Source organism: Astatotilapia calliptera, chromosome 17 (assembly GCF_900246225.1).
Source record: "Astatotilapia calliptera chromosome 17, fAstCal1.2, whole genome shotgun sequence".
In the NCBI taxonomy this organism is placed as follows: domain Eukaryota; kingdom Metazoa; phylum Chordata; class Actinopteri; order Cichliformes; family Cichlidae; genus Astatotilapia; species Astatotilapia calliptera.
This window is the reverse complement of record NC_039318.1, coordinates 2,135,502-2,162,110: the sequence shown is the minus strand read 5'-3', so window position 1 is coordinate 2,162,110 and position 26,609 is coordinate 2,135,502. Positions and strand designations below refer to the sequence as shown.

The 26,609-nt window shown below is 42.4% G+C and overlaps 1 protein-coding gene across 3 annotated transcripts; it reads right to left on the bottom strand.

Moving 5' to 3' along the window:
• Nucleotides 1–959: 959 nt before the first annotated feature.
• Nucleotides 960–25,967, bottom strand: ipo8 (importin 8). 3 transcript variants are annotated; one of them, XM_026146990.1, is made up of 25 exons: nucleotides 25,562–25,967; nucleotides 23,850–23,931; nucleotides 23,156–23,312; nucleotides 22,852–23,010; nucleotides 20,270–20,426; nucleotides 19,719–19,808; nucleotides 18,717–18,811; nucleotides 18,537–18,621; nucleotides 15,579–15,713; nucleotides 15,099–15,198; nucleotides 14,683–14,759; nucleotides 14,316–14,432; nucleotides 14,133–14,222; nucleotides 13,477–13,642; nucleotides 12,857–13,017; nucleotides 12,413–12,538; nucleotides 12,251–12,326; nucleotides 11,688–11,813; nucleotides 10,940–11,037; nucleotides 10,731–10,826; nucleotides 10,252–10,472; nucleotides 9,468–9,673; nucleotides 7,563–7,784; nucleotides 4,735–4,864; nucleotides 960–2,561 (listed from the first exon to the last, which is right to left on the bottom strand). In XM_026146990.1, coding segments are annotated over exons 1-25 (3,057 nt in total). In that variant the 5' UTR covers nucleotides 25,646–25,967; the 3' UTR covers nucleotides 960–2,560. The 3 variants fall into 3 exon arrangements, with proteins under 3 accessions (XP_026002775.1, XP_026002776.1, XP_026002777.1); XM_026146991.1 differs by having other exon boundaries at nucleotides 12,260–12,326; XM_026146992.1 differs by lacking the exon at nucleotides 25,562–25,967 and adding an exon at nucleotides 24,430–24,798.
• Between the last annotated feature and the right edge of the window lie 642 nt (nucleotides 25,968–26,609).

Here is a 26,609-nt window from a genome sequence, read left to right as displayed (position 1 = left end):
TGTCTTCCAGTCTATCGGCCCCTGTGTGCTCACCATAATTGACACTTCACCGGTGTCTGGTAAAGTCCCTGCTTATTTTAAAAAATGCTGCCAAATGCTTACAGGCCAATCTCAAAAATACCGTCAAACCCAATATCCTTGACAAATTTCAGTCTGGCTTTTGCAGAGCTCATTCTACTGAAACAGTCTTCAGTCTAACATGCAGGAAAATGTTCTGTTCTCCTGATGTTGGACCTCACGTCGGCCTTTGTGACCGTTAACCATCACATTCAGCTTGAGAGGCTGAAATATTGGGTCGGTGTATCTGGATCTGCCTTAGAGTGGTTCTCCTCGCATCTGTCTGAACGATATTTTTCTGTGGCAGTTTCTCGGTACAGGTCATCTTCCACTTCTCTCACCTATGGTGTGCCACAAGGTTCTGTGCCGGGGCCTTTATTGTTTTTAATATATCCACTTCCTCTCCAGCATATTTTGAGCCGTTTTGAGGACATTTGTTGCCACTGCGACGCAGATGATATCCAGTTATACATTTCTTTTAAACCCCAAGATGTTTCTAAGCTTCTGAATTAGTGCTTAGAATCCATCAAAGGTCGGATGGCCGACAACTTCCTCCAACTTCATGAAGGAAAGACTGAAGTCCTTGTATGTGCTCCTGACAGACCTGACATAATGAATGCTCTTGGTCCTCTTTCAACATTTGTGAAATCATCTATAAGCTGAAGATAAAGCATCATTTTCACTTAGGCTTCACTGTGTCATTGAAACCTCTTCAGTACAGCGATACAATGGCACCATCTCCTAAAAGTGTTGCACATACAGCATTGTCTCAGAGGTATTTCTTCAGCGCATACCCACGTTGGAAGAAAGATGTGAACAATTTGGAATTTCTGAATTTATAACTAAAAATGTGGTCCATCTTCACAAAGTAGAAACAAACTCAATCTGACTAAACTAATGCAAACATTGAAACTTTTCAGATCTTTATTGAAAACAGTGAGCAAACCCTTACAGTACCAGCTGGGATGCACCTGAGTGGTGCTTTCAATTGTTAACTTCAGTATTTACTTCCTCTGTGTATCTCTTAAAAGCTTACTCCCTCAAAAATGCACAAAGAAGTCCTACTATTCCCCAAAAGTTGACTCTGTTCATGTGGACGTAGCGTTTGTAGTGTTCGTCACTTGGATGAAGTCTCTTTAAAGAGAGGAGTTTCTTCCCAGCATTGTCAAATGCTTGCTTGGCATTGGTAGAGGGGTAATATTGTATAGTCTGTATTTTCCAATATAAAGCACCCAGAGCAAACTGCTGTGGTGATTTTTACAATCAATGCAAAAGACTATTGTGTTGATCCATTTGCAAAAGCACAAATTGAGTAAATTCAGGACGACTCATTGTGGCAAGTATTCTGTAAAGATCATAACAGAAGCACAATGTGTAGTCCCCCCCAAAGGACAGCAGGACTTCTACAACTTATGAGAATTTGTAGAACAAAAGCACTGAAGCAAAAGCAGAATGAAAAATGAATCGAAACATCCCAAAAGTATCGTTTTGTTGATGTTCCCTAAACCCTGCTTGTCACTGACGACTCTTATGCAGCTACAGAAAGCATGAATTCGGTTGTGGTTCTTACTGATGTCAAAAGTGTTTTTGTGTTATTAGTTTAGTTCTTTAACTTAACTGAAATTTTATTATTTTTTTTGAGTAATCCACAAAAAAAGATAAATAAATAAATAAAAACTGAGCAATTCCAAAGACTAAATTCTTTATAGCTGGACTAACTGCACTATTTCAGCAGGTTATTTAACAACACACCAGAAATGTTGGTTTAGTAACGGTAAAGAGTAACGATAGTAAAGAAAAAACTCCGATGCTACTGCGTGAACATCCATGGTTTTCTTAAATCAGTTTCAAAAAACCTCACAAAAACAAATCCAACATGACTAAAAGCTCCTCCTCTCCCACTTTACATTACATATGTAACATTACAGTCGATCTACAAGACCTCTGATCTCGTTTCCATTCACAGTCTATGTACAACGCAGGCAGACAGAAAGGGACTCTTCTTGCCCAGAGAAGAAAGAGGCTCTTAGAGTACATACAAAAACACTCCGACGCAGTTTTATTGTTTTCTTTTTTACACTTTCGCTGAGAGACAAACACAAAACACAACTGACTTAGTTACAAATTAAAGCACTGCACTGTACAAAATATTTTGTGAATTGTGCTGGTCAAGAACATTTATATTTATAATGCAGATCTTTTCCTCAAGTATACACAGAGACACCGTCACACACTCACAGGCTGGTGGACCTGTCCCAGTGAAAGCATTATTCCAGTGGGGGTCTGAAGCAGTGCAGCAAATCAGCAGTTATTGTGATTTGAAACCAGCCCCTGCTACTCCATCCAGGTCTACTGAAACTCTGGTTCTGGTGGGATCTGTTCAGATATGGTTGGATGTAGACTGACATCGTTCAGATTGAACTGAAGTACACTTCAGCTCAGAGCAGCGTTTCTCTTCTTTGACCCCTCTCCTGATTCTGCAGCCCATCTGTTTCTTCAGTGCTCTGAAAACACAAGATGAAACTCGGCTCAGGATTGAGCGACGCGTTTAAAACTGCATCCTTCTCCCTCTGCTACGACAAAACCCACAAGATTTGTAAACTGAATGACTTATTTTCTACTGTTTTTGCTTGTTAAATTCGTTGGAGGCTTTTGATAAGAGATTGCTAAAATAGCCCACTGTCAGTGCCGTGTCCTGATGCTGTGTGTGGAAAAGCTCAGGGCTCTAGAGCGACCTAGTTTCAATCCCCAGCTGTGGCGAGTGTGGAAAGACCATGGCCGCCAACACTGCAATTGTGACTGGTGCTAACACATTTTGAACTAACACGCTGAATCTCGGCTTCACACAACTGAACTCACAAGGCGGCAAACACATTAGCCCTCTCCTTCCCTTCTCACTGGGTGTGAATGGAGCCCCCTAGTGGTCCGCCCCTCTGCAAACACCCAGTAGGGTCTCTTACTACAGGGAGTGCAGAATTATTAGGCAAGTTGTATTTTTGAGGAATAATGTTATTATTGAACAACAACCATGTTCTCAATGAACCCAAAAAACTCATTAATATCAAAGCTGAATGTTTTTGGAAGTAGTTTTTAGTTTGTTTTTAGTTTGAGCTATTTTAGGGGGATATCTGTGTGTGCAGGTGACTATTACTGTGCAGAATTATTAGGCAACTTAACAAAAAACAAATATATACCCATTTCAATGATTTATTTTTACCAGTGAAACCAATATAACATCTCCACATTCACAAATATACATTTCTGACATTCAAAAACAAAACAAAAACAAATCAGCGACCAATATAGCCACCTTTCTTTGCAAGGACACTCAAAAGCCTGCCATCCATGGATTCTGTCAGTGTTTTGATCTGTTCACCATCAACATTGCGTGCAGCAGCAACCACAGCCTCCCAGACACTGTTCAGAGAGGTGTACTGTTTTCCCTCCTTGTAAATCTCACATTTGATGATGGACCACAGGTTCTCAATGGGGTTCAGATCAGGTGAACAAGGAGGCCATGTCATTAGTTTTTCTTCTTTTATACCCTTTCTTGCAGCCACGCTGTGGAGTACTTGGACGCGTGTGATGGAGCATTGTCCTGCATGAAAATCATGTTTTTCTTGAAGGATGCAGACTTCTTCCTGTACCACTGCTTGAAGAAGGTGTCTTCCAGAAACTGGCAGTAGGACTGGGAGTTGAGCTTGACTCCATCCTCAACCCGAAAAGGCCCCACAAGCTCATCTTTGATGATACCAGCCCAAACCAGTACTCCACCTCCACCTTGCTGGCGTCTGAGTGGGACTGGAGCTCTCTGCCCTTTACCAATCCAGCCACGGGCCCATCCATCTGGCCCATCAAGACTCACTCTCATTTCATCAGTCCATAAAACCTTAGAAAAACCAGTCTTGAGATATTTCTTGGCCCAGTCTTGACGTTTCAGCTTGTGTGTCTTGTTCAGTGGTGGTCGTCTTTCAGCCTTTCTTACCTTGGCCATGTCTCTGAGTATTGCACACCTTGTGCTTTTGGGCACTCCAGTGATGTTGCAGCTCTGAAATATGGCCAAACTGGTGGCAAGTGGCATCTTGGCAGCTGCACGCTTGACTTCTCTCAGTTCATGGTCAGTTATTTTGCACCTTGGTTTTTCCACACGCTTCTTGCGACCCTGTTGACTATTTTGAATGAAACACTTGATTGTTCGATGATCACGCTTCAGAAGCTTTGCAATTTTGAGACTGCTGCATCCCTCTGCAAGATATCTCACTATTTTTGACTTTTCTGAGCCTGTCAAGTCCTTCTTTTGACCCATTTTGCCAAAGGAAAGGACGTTGCCTAATAATTATGCACACCTGATATAGGGTGTTGATGTCATTAGACCACACCCCTTCTCATTACAGAGATACACATCACCTAATATGCTTAATTGGTAGTAGGCTTTCGAGCCTATACAGCTTGGAGTAAGACAACATGCATGAAGAGGATGATGTGGACAAAATACTCATTTGCCTAATAATTCTGCACTCCCTGTAGTCCAGGACCGTGGGCTTAAGCAAACGGCCAGAACAGCTGAACAGCTGAACCGGACCCCTGGATGCGGTAACGCATGCACCGAGTCAATTACAATTTTTTCAGCATGTTTCTTCCCGTCTTTCTAACTTCTCTCCTCATGTCGTCTCTCACCATTGGCCCTTAGTTGCAGTGCTCCTCCTCTGCTGTGAGATGCTGTAGATCTCCTGAAGCTGTTTTTTCTGGTCATCGCTGAGCGCAGCCGTCAAACAATGGTACCATGCTGGATCAGTACTCTGGACCCCTACAGACACAGACAAACACACAGCACAGCTCTAGTGTCACGGTGGTTTCATGCATCATCATCGTTTTATTTGTATAGCACTTTACGAACACACCAGGCAGACCAAAGTGCTGAACAACACAGATCAAAACAACAACCAAATTAAAAATACCATCAAATCATTACATACAATAAAATTAATAAGAAGGTGTCAGTTTCCTACAGAGTTAAAAGCCAGGGAATAAAAATAGGTTTTCAATCTGGACTTAAAGACCTGCACTGATGACGCTTGTCTAATTTGGAGGGGAAGGTTATTCCAGAGCATCGGATCCGCAATTGAAAACGCTCGGTCTCCTCTGCATTTCAGCCGCGACTTATCGACCGACAGCAGCAGCTGCTCAGCTGAACGGAGCGAGCGAGGAGGAACATGTGGCTTCAGCAAGTCAGAGAAGTAGACAGGAGCCAGACCATTTAAAGATTTAAAAACCAATAAAAGGACCTTAAAACGAACCCTAAAATCAATGGGAAGCCAATGCAAGGAAGCCAGAACTGGAGTGATGTGATCGAATTTCCTACTACCGGTTAAAAATCGCGCCGCCGCATTTTGCACCAACTGCAGGCGTGACAAGGTGCCCGACCCGACCCCTTTTAAAAGGGAATTACAATAGTCCAGACGTGAGCTGATAAAAGCATGAATAAGAGTTTCCAAATTGGGTTTGGAAAGGAAAGGCTTAATCTTCGACAGGCGTCTGAGGTGATAAAATCTGATTTCACCACCCCATTTACATGACCTTCAAAAGTAAGCGCAGAATCAAGTTTAACACCAAGATTAGTGACTGAACTTTTCAGATGAGAGGTCAAATCACCAAAATCAACATCTTGAGAATCAGTAGAGTGATGTGGGCGACCATTAAAATTCAAAAAATTATTTGCCATCCATAATTTAATATCGCTAAGACAGTCAAGCAGTGATTGACATGGGGAGGTATCCAAATGACTAAAAGGTAAGTAAAGCTGACAGTCATCGGCATACAAATGAAATGACACTCCGTGTTTACGAAAAATCGCACCAAGGGGGAGTAAATACAGCGAGAAAAGTAATGGCCCAAGGATAGGTCCCTGGGGCACACCCCAAAGCAGAGGGGCCACAGAGGAAGCGGCCAGCCCCAGCTTGACACAAAAACTACTTTCGGAAAGATATGATTTTATCCATGTCAATGCCAAATCAGAAATTCCCACACAGTGGTGTAAGCAGGAGATCAGCAGGTCGTGGTCCACTGTGTCAAATGCAGCTGTCATGTCCAATAACACAAGCACAGCATATTTACCAGGATCAGTAGCAACAAGAATGTCATTCATAACTTTAACAAGAGCTGTCTCTGTGCTGTGAAAGGGCTTAAAACCAGATTGGAAGACAGTTGCGAGTCATTCAAATAATCCAACAGCTGGGTATGTACAATCCTCTCCAAGATCTTGCTTAAAAGGGGAAGCTTGGAGGTTTAAAATTTGACATAATAGAACTATCAAGGCCAGGTTTCTTAAGTAAGGGGTGTATGACTGCATGTTTAAACCCACTAGGAACTTGACCGGTTAACAGACTAGTATTGATAATTTTCAGGATATAAGATCCAATGATGGGAAATACTTTTTGGAGAAAGCGGGGAGTAACAACATCGTTCGGGGAGCCACAGGGCTTAGCATGTAGCACCAACTCCTCTAAATCACGCAGAGAAATCGGTGCAAAAGCAGAGAATAGGCTTGAGCAAGGAGCATACATGGCCGGCTCAACAATAGGTGGGATCAGAGGCCTCAGGCTAGCAATCTTGTCCACAAGGTAATAAACTTATTGCACATAGCCTCAGAGGACGGCAACAGGTCATAACCCTCCAAGTTAAGTACAGAATTTATAGTATTGTATAAAACACGAGGGTTATGAGAGTTGGCCGAAATAAGTTGAGAAAAGTAGGAGTGTTTATCGGCCTTAACTGCCCTCTGATAAGTTTTCCAACTAATCTTTAGGGCTTCCAGGGAGACATGCAATCTATCTTTTTGCAGGCGTTATATGCTGCTATAAATGGGTTATACTGCTTTACAAAAAAGTTACTGAGAATCACATTTTTGTCAAGGACTGTCCCATCTGTGTTTATCCTGTTTCGTTACCAAACTATGTGGAAAAATAACAGCATAAATACAGCAGAGCAATGAACTGATCCCACTGCAATGTTTTTGTATGTGATATTAAAAAGTTTCAACTTCAACGAATCCAATCAGAGCAAGAATGTAAACATGCAGTTGCAATAGGCTGGTTTCTGAAGGTTACGATAATGTCTTGTATTTGTCACAGTGAGTGAACAAATAAATATTTAAGTAAAGAATAAAATGGTATAAAAGGAGAGGCAGTGGGCCTCAAACTGTAGTGCACCACAGTCACTGCAAGCAGGGCGTGGACGAGTAGGGGAGTGAAAGTGAGACAACTAAGAAGCATCACCCACCTCCAAGTCAACAATATTCTCTAACAGCAGCACAAAAACTACACACAGATGGTTTGAAGAAGGGGCCACGCTGTTGACCCTTTCTCGAAACTTCCTAGATCTTGGTTGCACCTGAATGAGCCCGGTCCATGAAGCACCATGCTGCTTCCTAAAGGACCCGAAGATCTGCTCCCAGTGTCCCGGAAACAAACAGTAAGGTTCTCTCTAACACGTGAATGATGACCTACTGAGCAGGGCAGACGTGAAGAACTGATACTCGTCCTCTCCATTGTCGTAGTCCAGAGGCGTGCTGTACTCCTCCAGAGGCGTTCCCTCAAAACCATCGTCATCCCAATAGTCATCTTCATCGTCGTCATCATCATCGCCTCCTTGGCCTGCTGGCATGCTGGACTGCTGCTGCATGGTGTTACAATTCTCATTCACCTCATCTTCATCACTAGGAATCTCCTCTGCCGTAAACAAACACAGCCATTTAGAGTGAGGTACCAGGATTTAAAGAGAGATTATTTTCAGCGTACAGTTTGATTTGGGGACTGGCTCACAAACTAGTGCTGGCCCAGAAGAGGGGAGTCACTATAGGTGGGTCGTGGTCAACAGACCAACTGCTTATGGTTCTGACACCAAAGCAACTTTGTGAACAGGATCTTCCCAAGAGTTTTCCTATGTGAAAGAATACCACAGCATCTTTTTGTAAGGGTGTAATGTAACCTTTAGTCTGTAGCTATTACAAAATTACAAGCTAGGCCGGTAGGAAACCTGGTAGCACAGTGCAGTCTAATGAGACATTGTACTAGTTGCTGCTGAAATCTCTAAAGAAGCTGACAGTTATAGTCAGCTCAGTCTTTTATGTATTTCCACACAATCAGGATTATTTTTTATTTTTTGGTAACATTGGATCTTTAGCTTTGAAGTGGTTAAATATGGAGCCCTGCAAGGGACAGTGGAGAAAAAAAACACATGAAGATCATGTCGAGTTACTCTTGCAAGATCTCGTAAAATAGGTCACATCCTTTGCAGGTCACATTTGAAGGCCAAGTTGCTATCCTTTGTGGCCCAACCTATCCCAGAATTCATAGCGTGGCCCAGCCAATTCCAGTTTCCAAAAGTGGCAGCAGCTTCTTAGTTTTAATGTTTCTCTTTCTGGGTCACAAAATAAGCTTTTAACATATTTTCAGCCGTGAATGTAGCTGTGTAAACTTCAGATATCTGCTCAGTTTATCAAGACATCACATATTTGCAAAAGTGCTCCGACGTTTTCGGAGACGTCTGTTACCCACCAGCTCGAAGCTGACCGGGAGGTCGCGGCCCACTAGAGCCAGGGGGAACACCGCACTCCCGGCACACCGTGCCTCGACCTCCCGCTCAGCTTCCGTTAACAGCTGTGCTGGTTTTCATTTGACAAATGATTTCAATATTTTAGAACTTACTAATAAAAACAAAGGCCAAACAGCAAAATACCTAACATTTAAATATTTAAATAATACCCCAGGTTATTCAGAACGCTCACTGAACACATGCAGTCACTGCCTGCATTTTAAAACTGACCACACAGCTGGCTACAACTAAATAAGAAACACATTTTAAATACATTAAATGTTAAAATGTGCACCGGTCAAGTTAACATTCATGATAACCGTTTCCTTCGTTGTTGTTGAACCGTGAGCTTTACTGACCTCTTGAAAAACTACTTCAGCTGTTAGTGAGGGGAGGAGCTGTTTGTCTGACTGCTGTGTGCAGCTGTGTGCAGCTGGAGGGGCAAAGACGGCACAGTTGATATCGATATTGTTGCAAATGAGTATCTGAATTCAATATTAATTTTTAGCATCAATTTTTTTGACAACCCAGTTAAGAGAAAACTAATACACTCGAATCAAAATATTTACATGTCCGAGTAAAAGAATGACGCCTCAATCACAACAATAACAGCAAATACATTTATGAGTGTGACCCACCAGAGGTAGAGAAGGTTTAAGGACCCAATTCCTTTATTTTTAACCGAAGCAAAGTAGAGCAGAGAGTGAGAAACATAGTGCAGCTAATTTACACTCAGCGCTGGTGAGTTCAGTGGCTAATTTGACTGACTCTTTCTTCTGTTGTTGGTGCCAACCTCCTGCTTTCTGCTCTATTCTCACCATTCTGGTCTTCGTCTTGAGCCCCTGCACGGGCAAGCAGCTCTGGTTTGTTGATTAGGCGGGAGGCATTAATGTGCTTGAGGCCCAGGAAAAGGAGGAGAATGGAGGGGACAATCTGGGCAGCCACTGCATCCAGCACTGCTGGCCGGCTAGGAAGCTCGATTAGCACACTCAGTCCGATGATGCACATCTTACGGTCATGGAGTCTGTAGAGTGAATCAGAACAAGGCAGTTTCTGAGTGTTCACACAAATTAAACTGTCATCTGTTAATTAAAAGAATTAATGAAAGAACACCTGTTGGTATGTGGGTGCCCATTACAGAGCTGGAGTTACAGTGATGCTAGACTGGAAGTAGGTGGAAAACAGTCTGGCTTTGCTCAAAGCTCAGAAAAACAGATCCAAACAGTTCTAAATCTATGACACGGTGTCTCTATGGTTCAGTGATCAACATTTCTCACTGATTAGCTGTCGAATTTATTTAATTTGTGTTTAAAATGAAAACATAAATCTTCCTGATATAGAGCCACAGGAAAACGACTTCTTTCTCCAACTCGTCAAACCGTCTGGACTTTCTTGTTATTGCTGCAGGATCTTTACATCACAATATAAATAAATATATAAAGCAATAAAACTGAATTAAACTGTCCCTCCCTTCATAGCAATCACAGCTTCACTCAAAAACTTCACAACATGAAATTTTTAAAATCACAAGAGAACATTGATCCAGAATTTCTCTACCCTAACTCAGTAGTTAGCATCAAAGGACTCTCTTTGCTGCCTTACCCCAAGAAGAATTCAGTGTCATTCATCCACTGGTTGATGAAGTGTGTGGTTATGGGCTGCGGGTTGTGTGGAAAGTGCATGTTGTCCATCGTATGGATGAGCAGGGCTGGATTGTAGTAGAGAGCAGCAATGGCAACCTGGAGACACATTGTCCTCAGCTCACTGGATTTCACCCCCCGCATCAAACGCTCAAGCACTGCCTCCACGAAAAGAGGGATGCACTGTAGAAACAAAAGAGCAGAAAACATTGCACTGTTTCCTCAGAATGTCAGCAACATGTGGTTTGAAGCACAGTGTGCTTGAAACATGCAGGTGAACAAACTGGCATGACTCTGGCTTCCCAGCTTTGGGCATAATTACACCGACAGAGAGAAACACTTAGCGACACTTCAGTGTTCTGGCTGCAGGACGTTAGAAATAAAGGAAACGGTGCTGGCTGTGTGATAAGTGGAAAATAAAGGTACAGAGCTGCACCTGACCTGGTCAATGCCTCTGCCTTTGCACTGCAGGATGATAACCTCCAACAGTTTGGCTGCATGACACTCTGCATCCTCGCCTGAATCCATGGACAATACCTTAAACAAAAAGGCTTACTGGTCACAATGCAGCAACAACATTGGAAAAAAGCTGCATGTTTGTTCCTGATGATATTTCTGTGAACCACAGTTCAACACATCTGGAGCCAGACCTTTTTGCACATGCTGTAGATGACCTCTAAGTGCTTCGGACTGGACAGAAGCATGTCCGTGTCCACAGTAACGTAGTTGTGCAAAAGCGGCATCATATCTGTGACATAAACACAATTCATACTTTGAACTCCAACAGTGTTTTCATATAAGCTTCACCCAACATGAATCAAGAGTTTTATTATTATTAAGTTAATAGTCATTTATGTTTCATATTCTTGGAACTATGTGACACAACCTCTGTGTATTCACACAAAAATCATTTGAATCATCTGCAGCTGTCTGGGGTTTTCACAGACGTGTAAAAACTCCAACACAGCAGTCAAACTTACAAAACACAAATGTGTATTTCTTTAATAAATATGGTAATAGGCTGATGTGTGACTGTCTTAATGTGGCTACATGTCACTTTTTTTGTTGTTACCAATTTGTGGTTTCACAGCTATTGTGATAACAAAAAACTGTTTTATGATTAATATTTTAAACGTGTGAAATATGTGCTTGTTTCTGCCTCTCAGGGGGGATAATTTCCTCTATTTCCTGTTGGACACAGTAAACTGAATTTCTGGGCAGCTGCAGACGGTTAATTAGGTTAAATAACACGTTTAGAAGGAACTTAAGCAGACGTATTTTATATAATTTGAAAATTTATGGACAAAACAACACAAATACAACTTCTGCACGTATCTAGGAGGAAAATACCACATACAGTCAAGAGTTAGTGGAGATGAAACTGGGTGTAGGACATACCTGTGAAGTAATCAAAGCAGTCATGCTGGAAGACCTCATACAGGACGCCTAACAGCTGCCACATCTGGGGGGAGATGGTCTGACAGGTAAGGCCAAACGCCAGTGACAGGATCTCCTCATAGAATTCTGCAGTGGTTAAAGAATGACAATGATATTCTGCCACATTGTTGAGATACAAGAGAAAGACAATCCAACACCACTAACAGGAAACAGAGTCATCTCGGTGCTGTTTACAGACCACTCAGCATGAACATGCAATCTCTACACATATTTCCATTAAATGCAGGAGATAAAACGTGACACCAGTGTATGAGACTGCTTCCCTTTGAGTAGACATGGAAAAATAATCTAGAGATCACTGTGGCTCTTGATAAAGATAGCAAGGAATGTATTTACTTGAAATAACAAAATTAATTCATTAACAAAATTTGGAACACTTGCAATATCTAGGACGAGGGAAAAGTGTGAAAATGTGGAGGACGACAGAATTTGAAAAGGGAGGCCCCGCCCCCCGCCAAAAAACAAAACAAAACACACTCTTTGGACTGCCCGTGCACACACACCTGCCATACCTATGATGGGTTTCTGCAAGACCAGGCCAATCACCTGCAAACAGATCCCCTCTAGCTGCTGTGTGATCTGAGAGATGAAAAGAAATAATGCGTCAAATATTACATTCACCACTGTCCCAAATTCAAATACTTCTTGCTGTGTGCGCCTCAGACCTCTTTGTGGTCTTCCATTACGGTGAGGATGGTGTCAATTGTACTGAGGATACCAAGAGCCATGACAGTCTTATCTTCGTTCTCCTCGTACTCCTCACTCTGTAGAACTCTTGTGAAGATCTCTGCCTGCCGAACACACACAGTGGTGTTTCCCATCACTTCACTGACCTTGATTCATTTTGTGGACATCCACATTAATCTTAACTCTTACCTTGCCCTGATGTTTTTCATGAGTTTTACCCCAGATCACAGCTAAACTTAAAATAAAACTAACTTAACCTAAAAGTAGCTTCATCTGTGTCTTACTCAGGAGAAGAAAAACAAACCCCCCCCCCCCCCACACACACACACACACACACACACACACACACACACACACCTGGATGCTGCATGCTTCCTTAATACCTGATTAAGCTACAAAATAAGTGTGTGTTGTCGTCCTACCAGGTTCTGTGTCATGTCTACAGCGATGACGGCCACTTCCTGGTTGTACTCGCAGATCATTTTCTGAATGACGTTGGTCAGGTCATCGTTCTCCGTTTCTCTGACCACATGCAGAAGCTCCTGCATGACTTGCCGAATGTAAGGCCTGATGTACAGCTTGGCTTTATAATGAGAAAAGATTGAGTGAGAAAATGAGACTAAATCTGTGTATGGGAGATGATCATATTTGCACTTATCAGTGTTTATGTTCTACCAATATTCATAAGTGCTTCTACTACTACAATGACAACCAGTCTCTAATCCCTACTTAAAGGAATACCCATGTCTCCTTTCTTACACACACATTATTTTTAAATAGAAGCTTGGGCCTGTGATGGGAAAGAAAATAAAACCAAACTTGAAAAACGAGAGAAATTTACAAGAAAAAAAAATCTGAAAAATCGAAGCCAATATCACGTTACTTTTCAAAGTTATTATAACTTCCTGCTAATACCTCCCTCAAAACATTCATTTTCACAACCCTGTGATGGGACTGATTCTGATTTCAGTCAAGCTGGTAAGGTGCATTGTACAAATGTCAGCTTTAACACACAGGAGTGAATCAGCTGTCCTCCACAGACCTTGTTCCTGGTTGCTGACCAGCGTCTGCAGAGCGATGGCAGCCTCCACCTTGACAGGCATCTCTTTGTCATCTATCAGATCCTGTTTGACCAACTCCACAGCATTCCTCAGCACCAGCTCGTCATGGAAACGCAGCGGACTGAAGGAGTGCAACACCCAGCAGGACTAACAAAGGAGAGTATCCCAAGTTTGTACAGCATCCATACAATTTCCACCTTGGTCAAATTTGTGAAAGCAGTACAGCACTAGTCCACATCAGCTTCTAGTGCAGCTTGTAAATAATGTAAATAATTCCTCAAAAAAAGGTCATCTTTAAGTTTCATTTAATGAATATATGCCCTACCAGTGGTTATTGCATACTTTTCATTAGTTTCAATAGCCACTGGAATACATGATTCAAATAAACTGGAATTATTCCAGTTTAGGTCCTAAACCTAAATGATGAGTTTGTACACGCAGTTCAATTTAATATAGAACTCAAATACCTTAACTGGACATAATATGGGGTTTTTTTAGTTTTATGAAATAAACACAGGGTGAAAATTATACATACAGGATTAAACTGCACCCACATTATTCATTCAGTGGTGACACATTATTAGCCATCATGACACTCTTACACTGCTCTACCAAGGAGGGAGGAAGGTTCACTCACCCTGGCACGCAGGTAACCCAAAGGAGAGTTAAGCAAGGGGAAGACGTAGTTCTGAAGCATCAGCTCCATTTGCTCCCTGTACAGCCGCTTCTGTAGGACCAGACATGCAGAAATGCAGCGAATCTTGAAGCTGATTACTTGATAAAAGTGCTCGTTAGAGTTCCTGTGCTTGTCTCTGTGTACCTTTAGTAAGAGCTCAGCCAGAGCTCCGATGCAGTGCAGCGCTCCATCCGTCCTGCAAGGATCAGCAGAGGGCTCCATCAGGATACGATGGCAGAACTCCATCATTTGAGGCAGGACCTGTAAAATGAATACAGGACATCCTGCAGATTACATTTACAAGATCTGTGTGCAGAAACTAAAGCTTGTGGCTTGTGGTAATAAAAATAAAATACACTGGCAGGAAAAGAGAAAGAGCCCTTTTTTCATGTGGTGGAATAAACTATAATATAATATCAATATCCCTGGGCAAAGGGCTAGTTGCCACATACTGTGTACAAGCACTCTGGTTCCTGTGGATGTGCGCTATCATGCCCCCCCCCCCGCTCACCTCTTTCCTCTTGCGTGCAGCTTTACACAGCAGGCTCTGGGCAGCAGTGACTGGGAGAGCATGGTCATCATAGAGGTCTAGATACAAAGATGGATACTCTCAAAAATAACATATTCCCAGACATGACATGCACTCACCTTCACCACTCAATCTTATAGCAATGGCCAAAAATGACTTTCTCTCAGTTTCACTTTTAGGGTTTTGGGTTTCTTTGGTAGGCAAACTCCAAACTCAGATATGCTGTTGTTGCCTTTGCAATCTGCAGATTACAGACACATGGGGACCCCCTGTTCCTGTGCAGAGCAGTAGGGGAACCACAGCAACACTAAGCAGAGACTCCAGAGTGTGCACAAGTAATTCAAGACTAAAACTCTAGTATCATTACAACTCTAATACCAGGATACTTGAACACTTACTGAACTTCATACGGATATACTCATATGGATCCTCTTGCCATAGTTTCTCGTCCTCGTCTTTGTAGCACATAAGAGGAAAGATGACCTCCTGGCATATGGTCTACATGAAACAAAATCTTCATAATATTAATGAGATTAAAGATGATTCAAGAGGGAGAAATAAGACTGGCTTTATTAAAATAAATAGACAATAAAAATGACCAGAGTGGAAAAAGTAGGGCAGAAATTTGTAACTATGTGAATGATTAAATGATGAAATCACAGACAGAACAACTTTCAGTCAGCATCCATTCGTTACTCTTTAATAAAGTCAACTTTGAACTGAGTCCGAAGGACTCCTCTCTAAAGTTCCTGACATTTTTGGTGGAATAGTACCTTTAAGTATTTGGTGAAACTAAATTCAGATCGCTCTAAACTGAATAAGAGGGTCTGGTCCGATCAGGAACAGGCAAAGATCATATTCCTTCATGCATGTCCTACCTGCATGTGCGGCTTCATCTGTTTCCAGGTCAGTGAGTGTGACAGACCCTGGTTGAGGTAGTTGAGGCACTGCTGTAGGACCTGAGGAGTAACATACTGCTTCTGTCGGTACTGGTCCACCACCTTCAGCAAGACCTGGATGGATAACACACCGCACAGGATGAATAACCACCGTCGCTCATAGGATTAGTTGCAACAAACTGTTAGTCTTGATGTTTGCTCAATACTCCAGGGGCCCGTTCTTCGTATGTCGCTTACTACATCCAAGATCAAATGACACATCCAAGATCAAATCATCGCGCTAACCGTGAGCTCGCTAATCCGGTTCCCCGAACACACTTGCTGTTGACGATTACTACAGCTGGACGCAGGAATGTGACATCACTGGGCGTCGTAAAAGGGGCTACGCATCGATAGTAGAAACATTGATCGGCAACCCGCTGATTGGTCGGCGAAAATGTCGAAGGGGCGTGCTCGGTATTTTCCGGCAGCAGAGCAAGAACTCATGAGTGAGGGATTTCAGGAGTTTCAGAGTTTAATTAAAACGCAAGAGAACACTGCAAAGGCTGCAAAAGCAAGGAGAGAGGGCTGGCAGAAAGTTGCTGACAAATCAAACTCGTAGGTAATTTAATAATAATAATAATAATGGATTGGGTTTATATAGCGCTTTCCAAGGCACCCAAAGCGCTTTACGATACCACTATTCATTCACTCCCACATTCACACACTGGTGGAGGCAGCTACGGTTGTAGCCAGGCTGCCATATCGCGCCATCGGCCCCTCTGGCCAACACCAGTAGGCGGTAGGGTAGATCTATCATATGACACTATATTGTCCAATATCATATGGCATTATATTATATTATAATATGTTATATTATATCCCCTTTCACATTAGAGCCACAACAGGACCCACAAGAACATGGGAACAAGTAAAAGTGGAATACAGGAGTATTCTACAGAATGGTAATATTTATCTCTTAGATTGCTTTGCGTCTCTTGGCAAGGTAATACTGGCCTGTAATACTCTGTTAGTTTGTTCATAACAGCAACCAAGAAAAGGGCAGAGGAAAAAAAGACAGGTGGTGGTCCTGCACCCCCTCGTCAACAAGTTGGTTAAGTAAATAATACCCTCACGGGAAAATCGATATCTCTCTATGAGCACACTGTCGCGCTGAGCTAAAGGATCCTGTCTATCCCACAATATACGCTGAATTCTGAGGACTCTCCTTATCAATCTTGCACCTTCCGCAATGGGTTGCTCGCGTAAACGGACAGGACATGGCTGCGACAGGCTTCCCAAATCCACCTTCGCTTTTATAGCCGTGGTCTCTCATCTTGATTACACGAAGTAATTTACAATTACTACTCTGAAATATGAATTACATCTGTAATAATCACATGCATGTAATAGAATGTTAATAGTACATTTCCCTTTTTTAGGAAATGACCTGTATGTATCTGTATGGAATCAATAAATGGATCAGGTGCTGCATTGTCTTTAGTTACATTGATAATATTTATTTATGGTGAAACAGTGGTGGAATATCGCTGTTGCTTTCGTATAAATGAAGCGGACATACCTGCGTGGCCGCGATCTAATCCTGTTTACATAAAGTAAACCTGCTCCCGAGCAGGTTTACGCTTACGGCTCTGTTGCTATGACAGCAAGTCCCGGATGAGCTTCGGGGAACCGACTGATCCAGGATCACACGAAATCGTCAACAATCTAATCCGGCTAACCTACTTAGCGAGGTACGAAGAACGGGCCCCAGGTAAGCAAATCCCCAAAAGTTGATTCTGTTCATCTGAAAACAACAACACTGCAGATGTCGAAGCAGAGCAACTGCGGACAAACGTTTCAGCCTGTCCCAGCAATGCAGAGCCGGCAGCATCACCAGCATGACTTGGTAAAGACAGCAACAGGCAGACTCAGCTGGCTTGGTCAGTGTAAAATACGCTGCTGCGATCTTCACACCCCCGTTCTCTGTTGGGGGGTGGGGGGCTGAGGGGAGGAGTTGGCGTCTGGGATGCTCCCTGCTGCTGCAGGACCGGGGGTGGTCTGCTTGTCTCCACCCCAGAGCAGAGGGCAACATCTCCTGGCTCTGGGGGCAGACTGCCCCTCTGGGAACATCTCAGGACCCCCCATCTGTGGGGACCCCCCACCACACTCCCTGCTGGTGGCTGATGCTCTCAGCCGCCGGCGCATTGGTGGTTCTCGGCGTCCGGGGCTGGGCGCTCGTGGCTCAGTCGGGCTGTGAAGCCAAACTTTCATGTGCTCTATTTTCAAACTCGTTATCTCAGGAATTTCCAACCTCTCTCTTAATGTTTTCCAAAAACACCATGGCAAGGAAGTTATCTTCCGCCTGTTCAAGGTTCAAGGTTCTGTTTTGTAATACCAGGGATTCTCATATTTTCCCGTCTCTCTTGGGCAGTCATCCAAGTCTCCAGCTCCCTCTGAAGTTCAAGCAAGTCCAGAGCGGTTCTTCACTTTTCCCTCCGAAAATATCCTTCAGGCATTTCAGGTAGAGTCTGTAGAGTCTTTACTTGCACAGAATTCTTCACTAATAAAAGTTTCTCAGCTCCCAGTCATGTTGTTAGCGTTGGACTCTCCGGTTGTTACGACCATCCTTTAATCTAGGAGATATTCTTTTGTCTGCCTTTAGGCACAGCATAAACGCCTTATGAATATCACATAACCTTGAATTTGGAATGCACCTAATATAAAATAGCATTTTCAAGTAGATATTGAAGAGCTCTTGAGTTAACCTGTTGCTGTCATGCTGAGGAACAAAGCCAATTAGCACGTAAAACAACAAGAGTGCATGTTTACTGACTGTAACGCACAAATACCACAAAGATACGTATCAACTACAGAATCTACATTAAAGATCAAAGTCAGAGTGTTATTTACCGGACATTCCCTATAACTCAAACAGACTCAGTGACACATATTTACCTGCTGGATCCCCACTGCATATGTCTTCAGGAAAAAATCTGCAAACTCGTAGTACTCTTTTGTCACGTTTCCTGGGCTTCCATATCTGTGATTCACATCAGAAATACAGGAATGCTGAAAAGGTCTTTCTGCCAAACCCAAATCTGCTCGGTAATGATTTAACAGCATTTCTGGACTCACCGTTCAAACAGTCGCGTGATGATGCGCAACGCCCACTTTTTACACTTCCACCACGCCAGCTCAGGACGGTCATCCTCATCCACCTCCAGTGTCTCCTAACAAACACACTGTATGGTCAGCACTAGGTCCTCGTGAAGAACACATTCATTAGAATTTTAATCCGTGCGTCTAGAAATAGTATAGAAACCTTTATTTACGGGGTTTTTAACTACACTGTGGAGCACTTGTGTCAGTGGAAAAACGTTTCTGCACTGATGATGCCGTTTTGTGCCACTCAGCTCTCACAATAACTGAATGTCTCAGCAGAAGTAAGCTTCTAACAGTTCAGGCTCACGTGTGTAATTGTAAGATTGTGTAATATGAAACCAAATGAATGTGGTTTGTTTGGACTTAATTAAAAAAAAAGTTCATTATAGACTTTTTTTTTATTAAAACAAATGTTCAGCACAAAACGTTTGCTGGTTTCTCTGTGTCTGTGTGACTCTCCCACAGTCCACAAGCATCCATGCTGGGCTGATTGGTAATGCGAGGCAGATAAAGGGCTGAAAGCGCATAGAATAAGCATGCTAGTACTTTAATGATCATTCTGTGACTAGAATTAAAGTGCAATACACAAGTTTTGAAAATAAAATCCCAAACCTTAAAAGGATTTACCATGTAAAAGTTGATTCTGTTCATCTGGAAATTTGCATATTAATGATCCGTAATGTGAAAATGATCAAGAAACTGTGAGGTCAGCTCATAAACTGACCTCACAGCCTATTGTTCACTAGTGGTCCTGGTTTCAGTCATTATGCAAATGTACTGTTTATAAGATTGGGGAAACCTGCAGTCAGAGACTGAAGACGTCACTTGGACGAGTGACCACTGAAAACGCTACGTGCAGATGAACAGAGTCAACTTTTTGGGATTTCCTTATCTAGATGATTGAGAATGCATCAAGACGTCACATACTGTTGGATTTGTTAAATCACATTGTGTCTATATGATTCGGGATCTTACAGCTGGGATGTCTCGGTCCATTATGGCTCGGAGTATTTCCATCCACTGAGTCATCACTGTGTTGTTGATCAGCTGGAGAGGCAGCGAATACTGCAAGAAAGAAGAAGTACGTTCTTACTCCTTTCCATTACGACCACCTGTCTACTTTCTGAAAGCATCTCTGAGCCTTTCCTTAATACATAAGTCACATCAGCGGACGACGACAGTTAATCTGAATAAACAGCAACTGCTGCTGTTTGTACCAGTGTAGTGGAGTTTAGGGCACATTGAAAAGTGTGTAATTAGGAATAAAAAGGTGCAGGACTGTAGTCCCTCTCACCCTCTTAGCATTCAGTCTGGCCACAGTCACATTCTGTAAGCTCAGCATAAGACAACTGAAGGAAACATATCAATTTAGAGCTACATGTGTCAACAACTACAACTACATGTTTTGACATGAGACATTTCAAAGTTTCAGTGTCTGGCTTTTTAGCACATGAAAACATCTGAAAAAAAGCTCACACACGTGCACACACACATGCACACACACGTGCACACACATGTGCACACACCTGTACAAGAGCATGGAAGATCTTCAGGATCTGTTTCTGAATGAGGACTGAAAAGATTGTGGCATCAACCAGAAGCTGGCTGATGAGTTGTTGAATCCTGGGCAGGAAGATCTGCATGGCTGCAAGCAACGGCTCCCTCTCATCTGCTTTCCTGTACCTGAAGCACACACATGCGTGATACTTACTAAATGATCTCAGTTCAAATCAGAACGTGCTTCAGGTTGTAGACGTCATTCTCCTTCAGCTGTTAGACTGAAGCAGAGAGTGCCTTATCTGCTTCTGTCTCTATAATGCCTTGCTGGTCTGAGAGAATTTCTTTAAATGACATTACACTGTAATATGGAAGCCCGCCACTAAAAAAACACCCAAACAAAAAAAAGACAAATATCCATAACTCGAAATTTCGACTTATATTTCTCCAAATTTCGAGTTAATAACTAAAAATTTCGAGTTAGCTCTGCCAATCAGTAATCTACGTGAATGAGGTCACTTTCTTGTTACCCGGAAGCATATGGCGCAGAGCAACGCGCACTCAAAACTGGCGCTTTTGCAAGTACGTCTGCTGATAGTAACACCATGTGATTCAGCCAATAACACAAGGATTTCATCATTTTTGAAGCCAGGCTGAAAACACTCAGCAATCTGTGCATTCACGACTGGATGTAATACAGCTTAGCTGTAGCATTTGTGCCTGAGGGCTTCAGCTTCCGGGTGACAAGGAAAAGACGTCACAGTTAATAACTCGAAATTTTGAGTTATGGATCCTGTTTTTTTAGTGGCAGAAACGGGCTTCCATACTGTAATGTTATATTTTCTGGCACAAAGATGTAAACTGTAACTAGCTGCACATTTTTACTAACTGTAAAATAATTAATACAGTGGGACCCCGACTTACGAAATTAATTCGTTCCAGAGGGTCTTTCGTGAATCAATTTTTCTTAAGGCAAAGCACCTTTTTCCATCGCCTTTTGAGTGAGGCGATGCTGGCTGAAGACGAAGGAGGAGGTTGAAGAAAGCATGCGTATGTACGTATACATGTACATAACATTATGGAATTTTATTTAATTTTTTAATATTTTCTGTTTTATCTACTTCGTTACGCGGGCATTTTGCCGTACCACAGGCCTTCGTAACGTGAATTCTTCATTAAATGGGGTCTTCATAAGCCGGGCTTCCACTAGATTTATAATGCACCTCAAATGAAGCGATTTAGTTGGTTGCTAGCTTTGCTACAGATAAGGACAAAAATGACTAGCCCCACTGTGACATTTAAAGTTTCAATGTTCTGAAAGTGTTTTTAAAACAGAACAAGCCTTGGTTTGCATTAGTCATTTCCAGAGATCTCAATGCTAAAGACACAGCCTGTATGTTGGGGAGAGGAAAAACACAGATTAATCCCAAATTTCATCATCAAAATTAGACAACAGAAATCATATTTCTATTGGTTATCTCTTGCAAACATCCAGGAAAAGCATCCGAGTTCTGGAAAGCCTTCAAAACGTACCTACATCACTTCCTTCGGGAATCGGTTTGGAATGCTTTCACGCTGGGAATTTGCTTTATATACTCGTTGTCTAACAACACAGTATCTCCAATTTTATATGTTCTCCACCAAATATTCAGAACTGTAAAAACTAATTTGCGTTTACCTCGATAAACCACACGATGGTCTACAGTAAACTGTCCCTCCTTCGCCTCAGTGCTGATATGATCACTGCTCCTGTAACTTGGATTTTTAATGTAACACGTGTTACAGGCAAATACGCAGATGACAAGCCTGAAAATCCACAGTCTGCTTTCGACAAATTTCAGAAATCTTTTTCTACATCAATATTTATGAGGTCACCAAAAAGTATCCAGCCTACAGTCCATATTCAGATCCTTCATGGCCGTCAGATTAAAACTGCTGATTCTTATAAAACTTCAGCTTCATGCCAGATGAACTTTAAAAAAAGTCATGTGGTCCCCAACCCCCGGGCCACGGTCCGGTACTGGTCTGTGAGTCGTTCGGTACCGGGCCGCGAGACTTGAGGCTCTGGTGTGAAATTTATGGTTTTCGGGGTTTTTATCGTTAACTCAGCTTCCCTGGGTCTTTTCCTGTGTTGTAGTCATGTGTCTTATTTTGAAAGAAATAGTTACATGTTACCATAGTGACCAGGGAGCATTAAGGGGCAGAGAGGAGGATGTTACTCTCCATGTTGTTTCAGGATTTCAGCATTTCAGGAGGACGCTGCTAATAAAGTTACACAGTGAATTCATCTTTATTATTATATTTACAAAATACCAGTTTTTGTCTCGGTCGTAGGATTTTATTTTGTCGTATTTATCCGCGACACCTTAAAGGCCGCAGCGTGAAAACATTGCCTGACATTAAACTGGTCCGTGGCTCAAAAAAGGATGGGGGCCGCTGGCCTAAGACTCAATTTTTCTTTTGCACACATATCACTCTTAAAAAGGGGCCCTGACCTCAATTTCACTATCTTTTCAAATAAAGGATTTCAGATGTAATAAAAAATAATAATAACCCGTTCTGCTCTCCAGACGTGATTGGTGGGTGGGCTGAACATGAACAGGTTACTTACTCGTATGTTTTGACCAGCTGGTAGAGAGCCAGCAGGGTTCCATACCAGCTGCCGCTGTTTGGAGACTGCAGGTACAGATTGATCTTGTCCACAATGGCAGTCCAGCGGCCGGGGAAGTCATGCTTGATGATGGCTCGCAAACACATGGTCAACTGGGCACTACAGAAAAAAGAAAACAATATGTGGTGTCACTATCATGTCGTGGGCACTATTCAAAGGGCTTTTAATGGTTGAAATAGGTTAAGATCTAAGAGAAGGGGAAAAGCTGTCCTGAGTGAGCAGGTGTATGCACATGTGCATGTACCGTATGGACTCTGGACAGCGGATGATACCCTCCAAGATCTGATCTCTGATCTGCTGCCGGTCGTTCTCATGGATGTTGAAGGGAAAGACAACCTCCCCGACAGATGGTTCCCTGTCCTGCCAGTACTGACTCACCATGTTCTTCAGGTAGATTGCAGCTACACACACCGAGACAATCAGACCATCATCACACAGGTCATATAGCTAATGTAGTTTCACACTGTTCATTTATTTATGTGCTTCTACAAATCACAAAGACTCCATTTAAAACACTGGTCTGTTGATCCATCCATCCATCCATTCACTTCCGCTTATCCTTTTCAGGGTCGCGGGGGGCGCTGGAGCCTATCCCAGCTGTCATAGGGCAAGAGGCGGAGGTACACCCTGGACAGGTCGCCAGTCTGTCGCAGGGCCAACACACAGGGCCTGTTGATATCTAATATTTTCTTAAGGCTGAGAAACCACACGTGCCAATCCAAATCTTTAACCTTTCAAGTTTGGTGTAAAACCCCGACACACTCCGACACACTTCTGCTACTCCAAATACTTACTAGTGAAGTGCTTCCCAAATGGGAGGCCATGGCAGCTAGTTTTAGACATACTCATACAACAGTCTCTCTCAGCAGGTCAGTGCTATTTTTCTAACTACTAAATAATGATGGAAACAGAGTGACCAAAACCAGTTAGCATCTTACCTGCTTGGCGAACAGGAAACTCTACCTGCTCCGACACAATGATCTGAAGCAGGGTAGGGGCGAAATTAATGATCTTGTAGGACTGAAACACAGACAGATGGACAGCTTCAAAATTTCGTATGTATTCAAAACAATATTAAAACATTTTTAAACCCAAAGTTTTTGGAAATGAAATGTAAGATGCCAAAGCTGCAGCTCTTAAAAATGGCCTCTGAAGCATTCACCAGTGTGTAACTGTGTGACCGGTAAAGGCACTTAAACTGCAAAGACAAAGGATAAAGAGGAAAGTGTGAGTGAATGAGTGAAAATAACACTGATATGAAAATTCTACCTGTTTTGCTGACTGCAGCCTGCGCATGCAAAGACTGTGCTGTGCAGGTCTATGTGCATTAGTGGTGTGATTCTCTTTTATTGGCCCACTCATGCAGCTGCAGCACCCCACAGACACTGCAGGCCATCAGTACTTATTGTCGCGTCACTTCATCACAGTATATACAGTCTAACTGTTTTTATAATTTGGAGCCATCTAACATTTCTGTCTTGAACAGTGCGAGATTGATTATTATTATTATTTTATTACCATTTGTACTTCTGTCAAAGTCCATTCATGGTCCACTCGCAAGAGAATATTGGATCCTAGACAGATGTTTTCTAGAGGATTGCAATTCTCAGCTGTTGGTCAGTGAATGTATTCTGGCCTTTGTAAACTTTCCAATCCCACATCAAACCTTCTGTTGTTCTCCACCTCCTCTCCGGCCAGCTCCCCCTTTCCAAGATTTGGAGTTAAATACTTTTTGTCTTACTCGGTCTTCTGCATCCTGAAGTACATCTTATGCCTGCCATGAATTCATCCAGGAAGATGTCAAAGTTGTGACATCGAAGACTTATCACAGTTATTTCTTTTGAAATTGCAGACAAATTAAAATGAAACTTCAACAAACACACCAACCTTTTCTGTATAGCTTTGCAAACTAACAGTGCAATAGATCCGTTTCCGAGAAAGAAAAACAACACAAAGTAATGTGCGATCTCAGAGATGGAGAAAGAAAAAGAGGACAGAAGAAGATACGATGATTTCTTTTCCTTTAAAAAAACGAGGATTGCCCAGCAGGTGATAGTTGATAAACGGGGGGTTTAGAGCTTCGATGTAAAGCTTATATAATCACACAATGCATGTGTAATTAAATAAGGAGTTATTACACAGTGTGAATGCCCACAGCTCAAACCCATTTAAGATTTACCAATTCAAGTTTCAGTCATGATGCAGCCAGCGTTAAAATAACACAGCATAAACATTAGTGGGTTTCTGCATCATTCTGGGTAACTCAGCAAAGCTCTCAATCGCCAAATATTGCGATCCTTTTTATTATTCGGCCATTGAAGGCAGGAGCAACAACAGAGGACTGGAGGAAGTCCTGAACTCCAGTGCTGACATGAGAAAGTTTGGGAAGCCCCGCTGCTGACCGTCAGCTCGTGATGGCTGTCAGAGCTGCCTGCTATTGTTCTCCAGGGCAGCTGCCGCAGTGACTGTCGGGGTACCGGTTAGACTAAATGCTGATCTTAGGCCTAATATATGCATCTGAACGTTAACCAGGTAAAGCCGAGCGCAAGCCCCAAAACACGGTCCGCCATCCTCCACAAACACCAGCAGCCCTCCTCGGCTCGAACGAAAAAAGAAAACAAGCAAACCAAAAACTATTTAGCTCACCCACCTGATTGAGTTCATTTTCTGCCGCTATCCTCAGGTTGGGGTCGATGGTTCCCTTCAGAGCCTGGATTATACGGTTGGGATCCATGTGTGTTTAGTTCCACGGTTCCGTTTCTATTTTTATTCTCACATTCATGAAACTAACAGAAGCTAACGTTTCTGCACCCAAAATTCGTGCCTTTTGCATCCAGTGTGGCCTAAACACGAAAAGGCTTCCGGTAGTAAAAAACACAACGTCCGGTCAGAGCATTCAAAATAAAAGGCTTGTTATCGGACACATGTTCAGCATTTTGTTTAAAGGAGCGGAGGCGAGTTTCTGTTAAAGACACGTCGGTGTTCTTTCTGCTAATGTCCCGACACCTTTACAGCGCTCACATCAGTGCTGCAGGCAACGACCTGTCAATATTGGCTCGAGTTCTTTTTTTAGGCGGTTGACATTCAACATTTTATTGTATTACCGCCACCTGCTGGGCTGGAGTGTGAATACGTGACTCCAAAATGCAATGTTTCTGCAAGGAATGGGAAGTTCCTATAACCCGCGATTATTCCCTTTTCCTGCCGTTATGCTCATTTAAATGAGCACACAGTTACACACAGTTACACACAGTTACACACAGTTACACACTGTTTGTATCTATAATTTCAGTCTCTCAAAGAAAATCCACACATGTGGAGAAACAGCACAAATAAGTAAGTAAAATTAATACATAAGTAACTAAACACGTAAATGAATGACATTGTACATTAGATGTGAAAGAAAATAAATATTAGTATTAATAATATAATAATAATATAATATATTTATCACGCAATTCAATAATTAATTTGTTTAATAAATAATAAATAAATTTCAGCATGTTGAAGAAGTTCTGAATATGGAAGCAAAGCAACACAAAAATATGAGGATCTGAATAAACAAGAGTCATGACAGACTTTTGTGCAGCTTTGTAAATGTATGTTAGAGAGAGACGCAGCACAAACCTCCAGAGCAGAAAGATCTGTGTTGAAAGTTCCAAAAACTGCAGTTCTTCCAGTGGTCACTTGAGGCTGGT

Excerpts from the sequence above, each read along its gene's own strand:
- ipo8 (XM_026146990.1), bottom strand. The coding sequence starts at position 25,645 with ATGGATCCCAACCGTATAATCCAGGCTCTGAAGGGAACCATCGACCCC. Across the intron at positions 19,809-20,269 it reads TCTTCCATGCTCTTGTACAG|TATTCGCTGCCTCTCCAGCT; the intron begins GTGTGTGCACAT and ends TCTTTCTTGCAG. Across the intron at positions 15,714-18,536 it reads ATGCAGTGGGGATCCAGCAG|GTCTTGCTGAAGGTGGTGGA; the intron begins GTAAATATGTGT and ends TTATCCATCCAG.